This window comes from Macrobrachium nipponense, chromosome 18 (genome assembly GCF_015104395.2).
Source record: "Macrobrachium nipponense isolate FS-2020 chromosome 18, ASM1510439v2, whole genome shotgun sequence".
NCBI lineage: Eukaryota > Metazoa > Arthropoda > Malacostraca > Decapoda > Palaemonidae > Macrobrachium > Macrobrachium nipponense.
The window spans coordinates 36150677-36170021 of record NC_087211.1 but is presented as its reverse complement, the minus strand read 5'-3'; the positions used below and the strand labels follow the sequence as shown (position 1 = coordinate 36170021).

General features: G+C 36.6%; 1 protein-coding gene across 6 annotated transcripts in view; it reads left to right on the top strand.

Moving 5' to 3' along the window:
* LOC135196966 (uncharacterized) overlaps positions 1–19345 on the top strand; it is a 251826-nt gene that overhangs the window by 123282 nt on the left and 109199 nt on the right. For 5 of the 6 annotated variants that reach the window (XM_064223833.1, XM_064223831.1, XM_064223828.1 and 2 more), the window contains 2 exons: positions 4174–4361; positions 4503–4649. In XM_064223833.1, the coding sequence (XP_064079903.1) occupies positions 4174–4361; positions 4503–4649 (335 nt within the window). The remainder of the gene's footprint in view (positions 1–4173; positions 4362–4502; positions 4650–19345) is intronic. The other variant, XM_064223832.1, reaches the window with a different exon arrangement.

Sequence of the window (19345 nt, the reverse complement as noted above, 5' to 3'; positions counted from 1 at the left end):
ATGAAAACCTTTGATTCTGAGTGGTGAATAAAAAAAATGTAAATATAGAGTTATGTGCGTGCATTCTCAGTGACGTTTATTTTTTTATTAGTAATAACGTTTAGGATAACAAATATATCATTCGAAATTCATTATCATTTTGTTAGTAAATAACTTCTCCATGAAATGTAGTTATATAAACGATAATTGTCTTAGATTATCTTAGTACAGTATTGTTCTTTGTGATCGACGACAAAGTGAAAATGTAATAAAACCATCTTTACCTTATATATTATTGGCATAGTATCTTCATAATAAAAACCCTATTCAAGCAATAATTGTTTGGGGAAAGCATTTTTCAAAAGACAAAAATACACTTTACAATGTGCATTGATTAATTTATTTTGATGTGATAACATTAATATTACAGTATGGTACTGTAATCAGTATACAGAAAATAATTTTTTATCATAAATGTACATTCATTCATGAAATATTAAAAAAAAATGTGTATGAAGATCGCCGTGGTGGCACCAAACCTACAGTCTTGTTTGTACGTACTTACTATTGTACACAGTGTAATAGTAGTTACACCGTCTACAAATTACCCACATATTTTATACACGTCGGCAGGGTGCTGATAAGCGAAAACCAATGTTAACCGAAACTTGGTGATTTATGGTGCCAGAACTTGGCACATTATGGTGCCGTAAATTGCCAAGTTTATGGCGCAAGACAACCTGCATAAAACCGGATCACCACTGAGTCCACCGATAACCGGTGACTACCTGTACATTTTTATAGTAAAAAAGAATTTACTAATTTTCAAATGGAATAAAACAACAACATTTCAAAAAACCTTATTTCACTACAGAGTAAACTATAATATTGCTATATTATTATTGTAATAATATATTATATAAAAGAACAGATTGTCCCCGACAATTACTGTAGGTACGTGTTGCCATATTTTTATTCTTTCTCTGACTTATTGAACTGTGCTTCATTACAAGTTCAGTAGTTAACTCAATGATTACCATGCATATAATAACAGTATACAAGAGAATATTTTAAAACTATTGATGTTTCATCTCTAGTCACCATAAAAATATTTAAAATATGAATTTTGTACGTAAACAACACAATGTTGTTGTTACTCTCTACCTAAGCCAGTCAACTCTCATCTCTGAATTTATATGTACTACATTGAATTACTGTATCTTAGACTTTAATGTACAAAAATTAAAAATAATTCCAGTAATAAATTAGTTTCTGAAAGCAACTAAATTGTTTTCCTAAATGATTCTTTTGGTAAACAAAAAAATAAAAATAGGCTTTTATGGCTCTATTTTTCTGTTAATACATTAATGTGACAGTATGGTACTGGAATCATTACAGTAACTAATTTTCATTTATCATGAATGTATTCATTCACGAAATAGATATAGTTTTGTGCAACAGCCATATCAGGAAAATAAAGAGGAATTGTTGGCTAATATACTTTTGATGAAGGGGGAAATTGAAAATAGGATAGAATTTATAAAAGATTTATGGCATTTTAGAGACAGAACTTAACCTTTTTGAGCTGGTATTAAAAATTAATATGCAGCACCCCAAACTGGGGAAGCCTTGAAGTTGGCCAATTTAAGAAAAAGAACACCTTAGTGGAAAGATTAATATATGCAAATGCGCATGCTGCAAGAAAAAAAAATTCAAACAAATTTTCTCTACCTTCCACGAGAAGTTGAAAATGACTATTATTTACAACCCCTTGTTGTGCTTCTTTTACAAGGTAATTGTAACTTTAACCAATTTATACATGTTTTTTCTAATAAATAAATTTACTTTGTAAAATTATAATTACAGCTCACACAATATCAAAACAGATAAGAAATAAATTCAGTAACAAATTCTGAGCATGATTGTTCTAAAATATTTACGTAAATTTACCGAGAACAAAGATGCAGGAACAATTTGGGATTAATGCAAGTTTTTTCTAATATTTTTTTGCACTTTTCTCTCCAAAATTACATCTATAACTGACAAGCTATCATAAAAGACATCCTAACCAGTCTAAAAGTTGCCATTAGTGGATTTACGGGCTATAGAAGTAATGGCACCTCTTTCCCGCTTAATTCCCCCAAACCAATGGAGTCTAATATTGCTACTCACCATGAGTCACACTGTCGTCCACCCAAAACCTGTTATTGCTTCTCATGTGAGCATGTCCATCCGCTAGTGTTTTAACACACAAATAAAGGAGGAATAAAACAAGCAAGGGAGCCGATTCAAGTACAATTCCCTTCTACTACTACTACTAATAGGAGCATGCAAGGTTTGCGATAGTTGTAAAAGCAAGTGCTTGTGCATCATCAATCAATGTAGGCTAGGCTGGATCAACGGTTAGTACCCATATGATAGTTTAAGGTATATATGGTTTTTGAATTGGTATTAAAATAGCAGTTAGTTTTTATTTGTAGGGTACCTTTGGTGTTTTAACTACTGAAGTAGATAGATAGGCTATAGTCAGTTTTGTGAGAGGTGTGATAATGCAGATATTTGCTTAGCGCGGGGAGTTGTGGTCCCTTTCCCCAGCGTTTACCAAGGCTCCACTGTAGTAAAATACAAAATCAAAGAAAGGTCACACTCAAGAATAATTTTATAAACTACTACCTTACCATAAAAAAACAACTCGGAAAAAGAAAACATAGGGACTTAAAACTAATACAACTCAGTGAATTACAATAGCCAACAAAACTAAGCAAAAACAAACTCAAGATAAATAAAAGATACCAAATAAAACACAAGACTAAGAAACATTAAAAAAGAAGAATTACACAATAGATAAATGAGCTTCCTGACTGGGAAGCAAGAGTGGATAGGAAATCAGTAGATTATAGGTAATGGAAAGGAAGACTGATCTTGGTTGAGTTGTGGCTTAAGTTTGTGAATATATATATATGGCAGATTTTAAGATCTTTAAATACTTAGATGTGCCTGATTGCATCTACTGCGGTTTTCATAGATGGAAGACTACTGCTTGTCTGATGAATCTCTACCTGTTCTGTCGCTGACCCCTGCTTGCTGGCAGTATCTAGTTTTGAGTGCCTGTGTGCTTTGTTTTGGTGTTTGGCTCTATTTTAGGTCAAAAATGGCTTAGTGCGTTAAAGCCGAAACATCCTAATGAAATTAAAGATGTTGACTATAGTTTGGCTGTTCTTTGTGAGGATCAGATTCCCTAGGAATCAGTCTCTAGCAACTATTTTAACGAGGTTGACTATCTTTTCACTAGTCTCTCTTCGTCTTTCTGAGCCTTTTTCACATTGTATTACATTTCCAACTTGGCATCTTTAGCCTGTCACCACTTTCAAACCATGCTTTTGGAGATGCTCATCTCTTGCTATGGCTGTCATGGACTTCCCACTTCCCCATAATTTGACAGTCTCGGTCATCTTCACAACTGATAGAGATATTTTTAGAATTTGTAGCTATTAAGTGTGCAGGGGCACAAAAATATCATAAAAAAATTTTCAAGAATGGCTGAGAGAAATACAGTGACATCCTGTCTTTTTGACTGCTTAGCCAGCACTGGCAGTTAAGATGAGAAGAGGGAATCACTCCCATGCCCATGTCACTGCCAGACATGCAATTAAATGAGGAGACACAAATCGCTCATGGTGGAAATCACATAAAAGGGTTGAATGCATATTTCATTAGGAAATGGGGTTGCATTCATTTTTTTTCAAAAGTGACTATTGTGGTGCTGGGATAACGTTGAGTACTGGATAATTGAAAGACTGCCATATTAGAAATTTAGTTGCTCTGCTGAAATCTATTCTGGGTAGTCCTGGTATGGTTGTGAATGGTGGCCTCTTGAATATGGCAGGAAATCCACTTGGAGAAGACATGTTGGTCTTACTGACATAAGTACTGTGGCATCCTTGGACAGCACAATTATAATTTCATTTAGATTGTGATGGTTTGGGCATTTGACAAGGAAGAATGGGAAACATTTAGTGAGAAATTCAATGGATACTTATCTCAACACTCAATGGAAAGAGGCATGTAAAAATATTATTAATGAGATAAAGATTCTTTTAATATTTTACTTTTTAAATGAAATTTAACCAGGGATTATTTAGTTGATAATTTAGTGCCTATCACAGTTAGTTTCAGAAGTCAATTATTTTTCAGGTCGTGGTGGCATGGGAAGGGGAGTTAAACGATCTTTAGATGTTGCTAAAGAGGAGTTAGTCGAAAAGCCATCATCAACTGTTTCAAGTGAAGGTACAACTACAGGTGCAGCCAAAAGGCGTGGTCGACCGCCCTCATATGTTCCACAAGTATCTCCAGGCAGTGGAGATGAAAGTACTGTGTCAAGTGTAAGTATTTATGAGTGTCAGGTTTTAGCATGTGTAGGAAATGTATGTAGTATTCAGATCTGTTGGCTCAAGAATTGAAGATGTTAATTAATGTAGAAAAAAAGCATTGTTAGAAACTGATTGAAATTCACATGCTCTTAGACTGATGATAAGAAATCACCTTCAAAGCTGAGTTCTTCCTTCAACTATACCCCTGTTCGAAATCAGCGCTCAAACGTGGCTATTCGCCTACCAGAGGGTCCACAGCTCACTCCTGAACAACTAGAATTGGTTGAATCACAATTTAAGGTCAGTAACATGCATTTGGATAATTTGATTACCTTAATATTGGTAAGTATACTCCATGAAATTTGGTAATCATAGTATTTATCTCCAGTGAGCTTGGATATGATTAGCAATTCAGTTTTAAACTCACTCCATTGGCAGTTAGATTGTGATGTGTAGCATACTTGTCCTGTTGGACCTCTCAGCAAGTATAGTAGGTTAACTGTGATGATTTGGAAAAGAAATTGGTCTTGAAGCCTCTCCTATATGATGAATTCAGATCTCTAGCCAAAAGTTTGATTACTACATGCAAGGATAGACAGTGAGAATACCGAATAGAAATTGGATGTTTCTCTTGATGTGCCAGCTTTTGTTATTAATATAGTGCTAATTTGTTTTGCATGGTATTTTGGTTTTGGCCAGTTAAAAACGTTTTTTGTTCAAACATTTACCTGGACCAAATTTTCTGCAGTGTACACAGGAAATTGAAAATTTGGAACTGCAGCATTAGTGTGATCTGCAGTCATATGTCAACTTACAGTTTATTATATATCCCTTATTGGTTTTTTCTCCAAGGATGATATTTTTTATAGTAAGTTGATAAAGTTGTATGGTTGTTTCATGAATGGTGTTGGATATAGTGAGGAAAAAATGGAAGATTGATGAGTGGATTAACTAACTTGAAGATGCCATTGTTGGTAATGTTTGTCTTTTTTTATTTGTGTTTTATAGGATGTAAATGAGGTAGTATGCTGTGTTTATATAACTGTCGCCTAGGATAGTTAAACATTTGGTGTGGTGAGAGCATGCGTGTGACATCAGTGCACCCTATTATTTTAAGGAAACAGAAGTCTTATGGATGGTTATTTGACAGAGAATGGATTGAAAATACTCTGCTAGAAGAGATAATCAGTTATAGGTTATATGTTATTAGAAGGATGGAAATAAAGGGATAATGAAATCAGTGTCTGTGGTTATGAGGGGAAATTGTTTTGTATGCATTATAAGACATGTTTATGTTCATACAATGGTCACAGCACTACAGGATAGACCATATATACATATACATTTGTGTTACCTACCCTCAGTAAAGTACACATGTAAGTGCATGTAACAGTTCAGGAGCTATTGCTAAGAATTCTTAATAATTGTAAACTTTATCTGTTTCTCTTTTGTGCTTTTTAAAAGATTTGTGGCTTCAGTACTGTATTTATTAAAATACTCTTTCTGCTATTTTTATACAGTATATGATTATTTTTACATTACTGGCATAGAATTGTCATAATCACTGTTATGTTATCCTTGCTAGTTAGTTATATCATTTCAATATTTTGCCCTTTTGTTTTCCATGGTGTGCATATAGTATGTATATATATATATATATATATATATATATATATATATATATATATATATATATATATATATATACTATATATATATATATAATGTTTTTTTTATTTAACATCCAGGTAGAATTCTGACATTAATTTTACTGCTGTGTTCTGTTTTGTTTGCCTTTGACATAATAGTGAGTGCTTCTTGGCTCTTTAATTTTCACAATATTTTCAAAGCATGTACAGAATTGTGACTATTTCATATCATCTGCACATAAGTATATTCAGTATGATTAACATACTTTGCACAGCTTTTGAAAACTGAAATTTATTTCAAAAAGAAGTATTATAATTATCTCCTTTACAAGCATTTTATTACTACTACTGCTACTACCAACAGTATTATAATAATAACCATCATCATCATCATCATCATCATCCAATGGTGGTAGTGATGATGGTGAGAGAGAGAGAGAGAGAGAGAGAGAGAGAGAGAGAGAGAGAGAGAGAGATCCCATAGAAATTTTATTTAATCATTTATCCATATGTATTTTTATATCCAAATCTACCTTCTGTTTGATTATATTAAATATAAATTTGCAGTGTTTGGGCTGTAATCAGCACACATAGGGATATTATTTTTTATCTGTAAATTTTATAACAGTGTCTTACCCAGCAATTATACAGCTGTAGGTTCCCTACATGGCAGACAAAAGATTAAAACTTTTGCAGTGGCGCCGCCACCGCCGACATAGGTGACGTCATTTCCCATCACTCGAGGGAGGAACAGGTACAACAGACCAGGTGTCAACATGTTGTTAGTTCTCTGCTGGCTTCTGGTTAACTTTAGTGGTTGGTGTGGACAATTTTTCTTTATCGCTGGATGGTTTTTTACTATTGTATTTTGGTGAAGTACTGAATGTGTTTTGCTAGTTGTTTGCTTTAATTTTAGTTAGCTTTAATTGCCATTAGTTGTGGCATTTAACCCGTCATGTCCGATTCTAGCCCTTCAGGTGTTAGGTTTTCTGCTGTAGGGTGCAATGCTAGGTTTAAGGTTAAGCCTATTTATAACCCACACTCAAAGTGTATTAAATGAAGAGGTAATGGGTCTGAGTGTACTCGTGAATCGGCTTGTGACGAATGTAAAGATTGGAGTGACTATCAATGGAAGGTTTTCCTTGTACATTCTGATAAACCAGTAAAGGATAGGATAAGGAAGGCAGCTCTAAGAGCTGAAAGTAAAGTTAGTATAACCTCTTCTGCATCCTCTGCAGGTCCAGTTTGTCCTGTCTCTCCTTCTCTTCCTCCTCTACCCATGTCTCCAATCTTGAGTCCTCCTTCTCCTTCTCCTTTAACTCCTTTACCAGCTTTCTGTGTAGTTTCTCCCGACGCCATTGCCAGCCTCAAAACTAGGTTCAAGAAAAATTTCAATGTTCTTGCCAGTACGGTTATGGAGTTAGATTTTTCAGTTAAGTCTTTAATAGAAAAGGCTAATTCAAATAATGAAGTGCTAAGTGTTGGTGCAGTACTTTCTGAGGGGGTGGCTGTTTGTCCCACCATTTCTCCTAGACGAAGGTCCCTGTCCCACTCCCCCGCCTTAGGGAGAAGACATACCGGAGGTCCAAGGGAGACTGGTGAGGTTTGCCTACAAGCAGTCGCTTCCTCCATTGATCCTGTAGTGCGCCAACAGGTTTCAACAGAACCCTGTTTGAACTGTGAGGTGTTGTAGGTGGCATAGTTCGTCAGTTTCGCGTCCATTGAAAAGACGTGCCACTGCAGGAGATTTCCCCCCTCCTCCTGTTAAGAAGTCCAAGGAAGGGGATCTCAGTCCACCTACTTCTTGTAGTGTCGTTACTTCTACTTCTCCTCGAGATCATTTTTTGACTTAGGACTTTTCGGACCCTCAAGGTGGTCGTCGTATTTTGACACCTTCGAAACATTCGACGCTTGTACATCCGTCGAATGTGCTTTTGACTTCTCGTGGTAACGTCTGCTTTGACAAGTACAGATTCTTTGTTGTCGAAAGTTTCGGCACTTGTGACTTCTGGCATTTCGACTTCTGCTGTTCACTCAGATAAACAACCGTTAGGAAGAGTTGATGGCTTGTTGAAGGGGAAGCAGTTGGCCCCTAAGCCAGCAGAACCTTCTCTTTCTCCGGTTTCTTAGGAGGAAGAAGAGCAGGAAACAGACTATTACTATGTCGGCGTATGCGAGTCTGCTGCGGTACCTCTTGGATATGTACCCTGATTACTTTAGCGTGCAGCTCCCAGATCTCCTGCTTTGATTTTTATAATGAGAAGGAAGCATGTGGACCCTTTGCTTCCCAAGTTAGTTTTGTCAAAGGCTTTGAAGAAGTCTCTTCGTAATGTAGAAGACTGATTATCAACTAAGAGAGTCAGACATGGTTTCTTTTGCTTTTCCACCATCAAAGCTCATCAACAAGAGATACCGTTTCTATGTAACTGGAGAAGCTCCTTCCATAGGAGTTTCTGCCTCCTCCTGGGGGGATTTCTTCGGTCTTGTCGACGCTAATCGCAGAGCAGCGTTTTCGGCAGCGAAAGTGTTCTTTTCTTCCCCCCAAATAAGATCATTTGGTCAAGAACCTCTTTAAGGTTCTGGAGATTATGAGTTTTCTGGACTGGATAGTTGGAGCTCTCGCTTCGAAGATTGAGGATTGTGATGTGATGTTGCATTGGTTAGGGGTTCTTTCGTGTGCCAACAAATCTCTCAGGGACGCTTCGGATGTGATCGCCTCTCTCTCTCTGCCTTTGGGACTTTAAGAAGAGACAACTTTGGTGCTTCTTCGTCACAAAAGGAGTTACTTCTTCCCAGAAGTCTGCCTTGCTTTTCTTGCCATTAGATAAGCAACACTTATTTCCGGAAGAGACGGTTAGTGCTATTCTTTCTGCTTTGGAGAAAGTCGACAATGATCTGTTGGCCCAGTGAGTGTAAGCCACTTTTGTGACTCCTGTCAAATCTTCCTCTCCTTTGCAGCAGCCTTTTTGGGAGGCAGATCCTGGCCCTTCATCAGACCTCGCTCAAACCTATGCCCCCCACTTCCAAATCCACAGCAAAACCTGCTTCTAAGCTGTCACCTGAGTAATATGACTATCCTTCATACTCCGGTAGGCGCCTGGTTGCACCTGTTTTGGGAGTAGTGGAATGACAGAGGGGCTGATCCTTGGTTGGCCCAAGGTCTTCACCTTGGTTATTCCAATCCTTTTAAAGATCCTCCCCCTCTCTCCAATGCGCCAATCATATTGTCAGCTTACTCTCCAGGCTCGGGAAGGTTTGTAGCACTAACCAAAGAGGTGGGAGCTCTCCTTCAGAAGGCGGCAATAGTTAGTAATCGACAAGTTGTCTCCGGGGTTTTACAACTGCCTTTTTGTAGTCCCTATGGCATCGGGGCCCTGGAGACCTATGTGGGATGTGAGCGCTCTGAACTTGTCTCGAAAACAAAGTTCAATATGGAAGCAACCCACTCTTTCAGTATTTCTTTGGCATCCTTGGACATAAAAGATGCTTATTTCCATATTCCAATTCATCTGGAATCAAGGAAATTTCTTCAATTTTTTTTCATGGGCAAAGTACGTATTCCAGTTTCGAGCACTGTGTTTTGGTCTTTCGACAGCTCCTCAGGAATTTATCTAAGTATTGGCTCTAGGTAAGTGGCTACATCTCCTGGGTATCAATGCGGCACTTTACCTGGACGACTGGCTTCTCCGCTCCTCCTTGGAGCATACAAGAACGAACTTGAAAAACACATCGTAGTCGATAACTTGAAGGGGAGTTTCAAAAGCTGCCTTTTTATCATATTTCTGCACAGAAATAAATATACCCTATTCGTAATACCTTTTTATACACATTTTAAACATAAAAGCATAAACATTTATAAAATCGACACATCGATCGCTAATTTGCACTTTTTTTAAATCGATATTTTCGGAAGAGCGGCAGGCGGCGGCTTACAAGAAAGAACATGAAAAAACATCGTATTTGCTATCGTGAAGGGCAGTTTCAAAAGCTGCCTTTGTATCATATTTCTGTACAGAAATAAAAATGCCTTTCACGTAATACATTTTCACACACATTTTAAACAAAAGCATGAACAATTATGAATCGACACATCCATAGCTAAATTTGCACTTATGTAACTCGATATTTTCGGCATAGAACAGCGTCAGAGGCATATATTTTACCCTAATACCTACGTAATAACTCTCCATAAAATTTGTTAATATAATTTGCATAACCTTTATGGTCTGAACGGCATTTCTACATATGTATGAACTCGTTAGACAACGGCGCTAGCGGCGCTGTTAACTGAAATTTGTGCCGTAAAGATACCTTTAAAATGCCTTATTTTTTTAATGAATATTTTTGACGACCGCCGTAAAACCGATTCGCCGTTGAGTGATTGCGCCGTTAACCGCCGGCCGCCTGTACTCAAGTTTTTTTGGCTTTTCTCTCCATGAAAAAAGTTCAGTCGTGCCTTCAGGTAGTTCAGGAGTTTCTGAACCGTCGATCTTGTTCTGCTCTCCAGTGGATGAGTCTTCTGGGCACCTTATCGTCAATAGAGAAGTTTGTAAGACTCAGGTTACATATGAGACCCCTTCAATTCTTCCTGAAGGTATCGTGATGCAGGAAGTCTCAGCTGGACTCGAAGGTGTTCAACATCACGAAAGAGATCAAAGAGGTTGTAGCATGACGGCTCTCAGAACTGAGACTATCGAAAGGCATTTCTCTTCTTCCTCTCCACCCAACCCTACAGTTCTTTTCCGACGCATCCGATGTAGGTTGGGGAACAGTCTTGGGAGAAAAAAAAGTGTCAGGAATATGGTCGATGGAGCAGAGTTCCCTTCGCATCAACGTAAAGGGGTTACTAGCAGTCCATCTGGGTCTACAAGCTTTCGTTCACCAGATCACAGGGAAAGCTGTGGCAGTGCTTGCAGACAACTCCACTGCGTTGTCTTACATTCGAAAGCAAGGGGGAACATGTTCTTTCTCCCTTTACGAGAAATCGAGGGACCTTCTTTTACGAGTGGAAAGGAAGCAAGTGTGCCTGATTCCTTGGTTTGGCCAAGGGAGGATGGACATTTTGGTGGATGAATTGAGTCAAGGTCAACAGGTTCTTCCGTCGGAATGGACTCTCGATTCCAAGGTTTGCATTGACCTTTGGAAATTATGGGGAAAACCGGCAATAGATCTGTTTGCTACTTCCAGCAAAAATCTACTCCCTCTATTTTGCTCTCCAGTTCCAAATCCTCTAGCATAGTCTATTGACACAGTGCTTCTGGACTGGTCAGGGCTGGACACATACACCTTTCCTCCATTTGGACTGAAAAAGCAAGTTCTGAACAAAGTTCACTTTCATCAGAATATGTGTCTCACTCCTGTAACACATTCTGGCCAAGAAAGGAATGGTTATTAGATCTTCTCAATCTACTGTAGATTTTCCAAGACACCTACCGTCCAAGATGTCGTTACTCAGACAATCACATTTTGCAAGGTTCCATCAAGGGTTGTCCGCTCTGGCCCTGACAGGCTACAGACTGTCAGGAGCCTTGTCAGAGCGAAAGGGTTTTCGAAAGAGCTTCGGAAGCTATCGCTAAGTTTAGAAAAGCTTCTTTTAACAGACTACCAATCTAAGTAGGGAGTGTTTAGAGGATGGTGTAAGCAGAATAAAGTTTCTTCTTCTGAGACCTCTTTAAGCGAGGTAACAAACTTTCTTCTTCTCCTAAGAGTATCTAGAGGCTTGGCTCCCTCGACGATTAGGGGTTACTGGGCGATGTTAGCATCTGTATTCAAACACAAAGGCATTGACCTGTCTAATAATAGTGACCTTTTAGACTTAAGTCTTTCGAAACTTTTGAGTGCTCGAAAGATTCTGTGTCTTGGAACCTTGTAGTGCTCAAGTGGCTTTCGAGTTCTTTAGAACAGATGCGGTCTTCTTCGATGAGGAACCTAACCAAAAAGACATTATTCTTGATAGAGTTATCTTCGGCAAAACGTGTTAGGGAACTCCATGCTATGGAGAAAAGAGTTGGCTTCTCACAAGGGGATGCAGTCTGCTCTTTGATGTTCAGTTTTCTAGCCAAGAATGGAAACCCTTCAAAACCTTGGCTCTGCTCTTCCACTCAAGAATTTGGCCAATATTGTCGGTCCGGAGGAAGAGGAAAGATTCATGCCCAGTAAGAGTTCTCAAGATATTATCTCCACAGAACGTAGAAAATAAGAGGACCATCTTCTCGACTCTGGTGTTTGGTGAAGAATTCCTCTCGTCCGTCCCCTTTCAAAGAACACAATCTCCTTCTTCTTGAGAGAACTTATTATTGAACCACATTCTCATGTAACAAAGAAGACTATCCTGTGTTGAAAGTTAAGGCATACGAAGTCCGAGCAGTAGCGACCTCTGTGGCATTCTGACATAATTTGTTGCTGTCCACTATTCTGCAGAGTACCTTTTTGAGGTCAAAGTCGGTGTATGTGTCTCATTATCTGAAAGAGTTTGAGACAGTGTTTGAAGACTGTATTTCTCTTGGTCCTATTTCCCCAGCTGGCATGGTGTTAGGAGAAACGACATAGGGGTTGGTCCCTCTCTGTATTTTTGCCATGTATCAAGGTTGCCATATTAAGGAAAGCTGGGGGTACTTTTACCTGGAGTACTCACTAGTCAATTACGTATATTTTATATGGTAGGTATAGGTTTTTAATATGTTGTTCACTTGTATGCAGTACCTGGTCTTCACCCAGGGCAAGGACAAAATTGTTTTTTCACCTTTGTCAAGTCAGCGGTGAACTGCCATGATTGCAAAGAAATTCCATTCTATGTAGAGGCACTCTTTGGACAGACAATTAAGCTCTGTATTACGTAAAATGAGCACCGACCAGAGGCAGTATTCTCCTGCATTGGCGCTCTTACAAGGTAAGGTGCAACAAGCACTAACAGTGCTGATCATTGTCTTTTTTCAAGAATCTTGTTTTATTTTTGAATTAAGCATACATCCACAGCCCCCCATCCTTGCAGTGGGTAATCAGCTGTATAATTGTTCAGTAAGAAGCTGCAATAAAAATGGAATTTTTATAATAAAATGAAATTTTATTGCATACTTACCAAACAATTATTTAATTAAAGCCCTCCCTCCTCCCCACAGGTGGATGGCTGGGCAGAACGATTTGTTGACACCTGGTCTGTTGAACCTGTTCCTCTCTCGAGTGGCAGGAGATGATGTCGCCTACATCAGCAATGATTGCGCATCTGCAAAATTTTGAATCATTTGTCTGCCACGTAGGGAACCTACGGCTGTATAATTGTTCAGTAAGTATGCAATGAAATTTAATTTTATTACAAAAATTCCATTTTTATCTAATTTAATATAGCTTTGGATATTGCAAAATTTTACTATTTCAACAGTCAATAATTGTCTCTTTATTTTTCATAGCATATTTGTAAATCAGCGTGGATATATTTATTATGAAAGGACGTGTGGGTCAGGCAAGATGGGGCATTCCTTACTACGCACCCCTCCCCAAGTCCCTGCCCTCTCTCTCTTCACTAACTATGCTAATGTCAAGGATATTATGATATTCTGAAGTCACATTAGAGTGAATTTTCTTCTTCTGTATGTTAGTGAGATGTTTTGCTTGCCTTTTCCTCATTGGCATGATGAAATTCAGGCCAAAACAAAGATAAACAAGCATAAAAGCAAGCGAATCTCAGAGAGGAAACTCAAACGTGTAACAGAAGAAATATTGCATTTTCTTGTACGGATCAATATTTTACTACGAAAGTTAAAGGAATTTTGACGAAATATTTCGTATATGCATTCTTCATTGCCATACAAAGCTCCGTGAATTTTTTCATGACTGCGTTTGTCGCCCTATACCCCCATATAGTACAGGGGTACTGGCCGGCCCCCTCAAGTATGTATCAACACCAATAGCTGTAAATTGGTGCAATTTGGCACCAAAAATTTATGATTTTTGGCAAGTTTCGGCACAAGACAAGCCCCATAAAACCGGATCGCTGATAACCAGGGACTACCTACTGAAATGCATCTAATTTGATCATCCTATGGCAATAGCATACAGAGTACTAAAATCAAATGAGGATAGCAAATAATTACCAGGACCTGTTTAAATCTAGTACTTTCCTGTTTTTTAAATGCTCCAGTTATTATCAAATTACAGATATTTATCTGTATAAATGCAATTTACTAAGCTTGTAATATAAATTTTTTTAGGACTTTTACTATGAAATTTTGTATGGTATATATAAAAGATAGATTATATGAAGCAAGTAAGGATGTCTAGAATAATTTATTAATATTTAATCAGTATTCCACCTCAAAGTTGTTACTGGAGTCTGATTCTGAAATTAGAACTAACATAAAATTTTTTACATTTGCCAAAGTTACAATTAGCATTATTTACGGGTGCTATCACATATTTACTCTAAATATCCCTGATCTTATTAAAATTGATGGTACTGGAGAGAAAAACAATTTACAGGCAGTCCCCGGTTATCAGTGGACTCAGTTATTGGCGATCTGGGTTTATGGGGCTTGTCTAGCGCCATAAAATCACCGATTTATGGCGCCCTAATGGGGAGAGTTCCGGTGATTGGTGCCAATAATAGAGTTTTGGTGCCATAACATACCTAACAGAGGTGCCATAAGTGCCATTATGGCGCCATAAATAAATAGCCTATTCAAGGAATAATTCCACATAACTGTACTCAACTTAGTATACTCCGAGTGGCTAGCCACAAAATGTAAACATATAAAGTTATGAAAATTTAGTATGTATATTTTGCGTTCACAGTGACCTTTTTTCGATAACCTTTTTAGAAATTTTAGTAGAAGTAGTGTAATTACGGTAGTAATAACATTAAGGCTAAAATTAATTTGAACTGCATTATTATTTTGGTAGTATAAGTGTCTAACTTCTCAGAACAATGCAGTCATACAAACGATGTCATGGATTATCGTATTGTTGTTTGCTATTGGTGACGAAGCGTAAACAAAATACGTAAAACCATTTTTTACCTTATATATTATCTTCATATTCGTGGAGGGAGTAATTCCATATCAGTGAAATCAACTTTATCTATGCGAGGCCAGCCAGCTGACAAAATGTACGTACGTATATGAAAATCAAAATATGGTAGCGTTCACAGCAAGATTATCTTTAGAAATTTTAATAGTACTAGTCATGGTAGTAATAATGTTTGGAATATACGTAACATTCATTTTCAATACAAAATATCATCTTATTTTGGTAGTAAATAACAGTTTAGAATGACCATATGTACTCTGCATTGTTAGGAATTATATGATTTTTGTAAACAAAAGTGGTTCAGTGACTGCTGCTAATAGGTGTTGTTCCCATGCTCATTTGGTGAGGAAAACGGTAAGAATCACAATTGAACTTAAAATTGTTGAAAATATATAAAGTAAGAGCATTCTGTGACAACATAAAATCCTGTGATATTTTTAATGATAGGCTAACCCTTGAAGTGTTGATAGTCGTATCAATAGTTTGCTACAGTCACAACTATCAACACTAAAGAAAACATATGTAACCTAATATTAATGGTAAAAACTAGATTATTCAAGTGAATCACTAGCGATACAACTTTTGATACTGTAAGTAAAACAACTGATTACAGCAATTACGATAATTACCATAATTAGACGTTAGGATGTGCGATTTCTTACTTGTGGCAGCAACGAGACAAACAAAATAATGTTTTCCTTTTAGGCTACGCGTTTAGGAAAAACATGACATACAATCGGCTTTGTGACTTCATTTATTTTGATATTTTTAATGATACAATAACTATCATTTATACTACTAACACCATCTTCACATAACTAATGTACAATTCTGTAGTAGGACAATGTGCAGATCTGTTGAGTCCAGTGTTACCAATTTTGCACTTTAAATCCTAGCTTTCATTTTCTTGAGGTAATTAGCAAGAAAATTTTCAATCTAGCATCTGGCAGGAAAATTTGCATTTGTTTGTAAATGCATATAGCAAACTTATTTTGACATCAAATCTTTGTAATGTTAAGCTGAATATTTCTTTTATTCTACCATGTTTGATATATCATGTAAGAAAAAAGAACAGAATATTACAAAACCACTTTCAGAAATTGAACAGAATAGGTTTCAAAATTATTAGGAATTATGTAACGTAATGTACAAGTACACTGTGTATGTTAGAAACATGTTTGAATTGAAAAAAATATTAATTGGTTGAAGTTGGCTGGGTGGCATTGTTGTTTATGATGTGAATTTTTTAGCACTTTATGGAGCAAAATATAGCAAGAAATTGCCATTTCCATTTGGCAACACTGGCCTACCCATGTTTTGTTTATGTTACTGAAGTGGTGTTCACCGTGTTCTTTAAATTGTACCCATATAAACGAGTCAATTATGTGCCATCCAAAAGCCCTGATTCTTTTACTCTTATGGGAAAGAAGCCTGAACATCAGATGAAGGTATTACATGTAATATATTTACATGTGTTGTGAAGAAGGGAAGAGATGTTTCGCTGCATGCTGCTGGTAACATTATCTTTATTATTCGTCCGATTGCACTGCAAAATCGTCGCCATCGTTATCAACATAGATCGTTGATGACTACTCATATGATTGACATAATTTTGATATTTCTCTTACCTGTCTCCCCCTCTTTCCTTGTAAAAGAAAAGAGGCTCACGTGAGTATGTAATAGCTCATGCGTATGTAGGCTTCTAGCTGTAATCCATAGGCTAGTAGGCTGCATATGTACAGTATTATGTATACTACATATATTTTTAAGGCTAATTTTGTAAAATAACTTTGAAACTGTCTTGAATTTAGTGTAAGGTGATAGTTGAAGACATATTTGGTGTTTGAACTAAAGTAGGCAGTTATAAACATTGGAATAGTGGTCTTGGGTGGGTTATTATTAAAGTAGGCAGTTTTAAGCAATTTTTGATGGGGGTACCAGGGTAACACGGGTATTTATGCATCAAAGGGGGTTTCTGGGCCCTATCTCCCGCAATTATCGAGGCCTTACTGTAACACTGTTTTGCTTGCATTTCAGCCAACGTACAATAGGAAAAAATTACCATAGTTATGTTACAAATAATGTTAAGTAGAACAGGACTTTAATATTTTTGCATTACTATACCTTTATTTGGTATGGAAAAATATTGGCAAGGAAGCAGTACTACTAAATTTAAGCTGCAGTTGTAGCTGAAGCTGAGAAAACAAAATGTTCACACTGCTGAAGACTAAATTATCATGCATCAGCAGCATGAATGCAACTCTACGGGAAATAATAGTGGAGAAAAAGTGTTTTAATAAAAAATATTGGCCATGAAAGAACATATTTTACTGTTGTTTTCATGCCAGTAACAGATAAATACACAAATATTGTATTACTATGAAATGGGATGAAAATAATGAACGTAGTAATTTTTTTTCCTTTTTTTTTTATACACAAAATAACATGCTCCTGACACCATCTATTAATGAAAAAATAACAATCAAGTTCACAACAAGATGTACATATTTAAGTCATATTTCATCTTAAAAGCTGTTCATATAACGAAAAATAACCTATTTATGCTAAATAGAAGCAAGAAAACCTCTGAATCGAGTTAAGTAGGACGAAAGAACCCTGCCTCTGCCCTCAGCTGATTTTCCCAAACCAATAGATAGATCGCTTTGTTTGTATTTTATAATACTATACGTAGTAATATGAGACTACATACAGTATTAGTGGATAAGTGAAGTAAAGCACAACTTTTTAAAAGAGCCAAGGAAAAGATGCATGTTCGTTGTTTGTATTTTATGAGGGTCTCTCGGTGCTTCGGGAAGTACCGAAATACGTACTGATAACCAGACAACAGTGTCACCTATTAACAAAACAATAACTAAGTCTAGTGTATGTATTTAAGTCAATTTTCAATTTAAAAACACTTCATATATAGAAAAATAACCTTGTCAGATATGAATAGAATTTCTGGAGATTAATTTATGCTAAGTAGAAGCAAGAAAATCGCTCTGAATCGAGTTAAATACGTACATACAGTGAAATAATCTTACCTCTGCCCTTATCTGATTTTTCCAAACCAAAACATGATTGGTTTGTTTGTATTTTATAACACAAATACCAATACAAGACTACATACAGTATTATGGGATAAGGGAAGTAATGGATAACCTTTTAAAAGAGCAGAGGAAAAGATAGATATTCGTTATGTTCATATTTTATGAGGCAGTCTCAGCAACTAGCCTAAGAAACTGATAACCAGACAACAGCACCATAAACCCTATGGAGTGTAAAACCCAGTTATGAATATATTTAACAAGCGTCATAAAATCGAAATGCCACTTATTGATGGTGACGGTAACTGCGGGCCGCCTGTATCTACAATATTAATATTTAAGTTCCGTGCAATCTTTGTATAATCAAAAGCAATTTTACCTTATGTTTGTGAATATTCAGATATCATTTTGGGAATGTGCTTTTATAGGGAAAATTGATATCAATTCAAGACTGTGAATTTGTTTAGGGATATTTAGAGTATCAGTGAATTTATTATTAAAATCTGCATACAGGTACGTATTAATCGTATTGCATTATCAACTTTTAAATTTAAGTTTTGATTATAAAGTCTAGATTTATTTAGCTTTGTTGTTTTAATCCCAGAATCGCACCCTTTAACAAATCTCAGTAAATTATTTCTATATTGAGAGGAGTGTTGTTAATCTCGTGAAGTAACATTAAATTAAACGTATTTGTTGCTTCTGTAATAGCTTCATATTCTAACAGTTGTACTGATAACATTATTGTAAAAAACTGCCTGACATATAAAAGTTTTTGTTAATAATTGACATTGTTAACTCATGTTAATAAGGCCATATAGATAGGCAGGTTTTTATTTTATGTAATAGGAATTTGATTATCTGCATTCACTTATCACTATCTGCATGGCCTACAAAACTGCAATATTTATGTAAAATAAATATATACAGTCATAAAAATCAACCCTTTGTGAGAGTAAATTCTGGGTATCGTCCTCTGATGATCAACATTTTGTGCCATTCAGTTTGAACAAATTTTGCGGGAAAAGTGTCCGGAGCACTTCCAAGGGCCAAAAAAGACTCATCCCCATAGTGAGGTTAGTGCCATCAGTGCACCTCATGGGGTGCACTTTAGGCATTACTAAAGGTTCTTTGAGGCGTCACTTGACCCTTAGCTGCAGCCCCTTTCATTTCTTTTACTATACATCCATTCATATTATTTCTTCCATCTTCCTATTCACCCTCTCTCAACAATTGTTTCAAAGTGCAAATGTGAGGTTTTCCTTCAGTTTCACTTTTC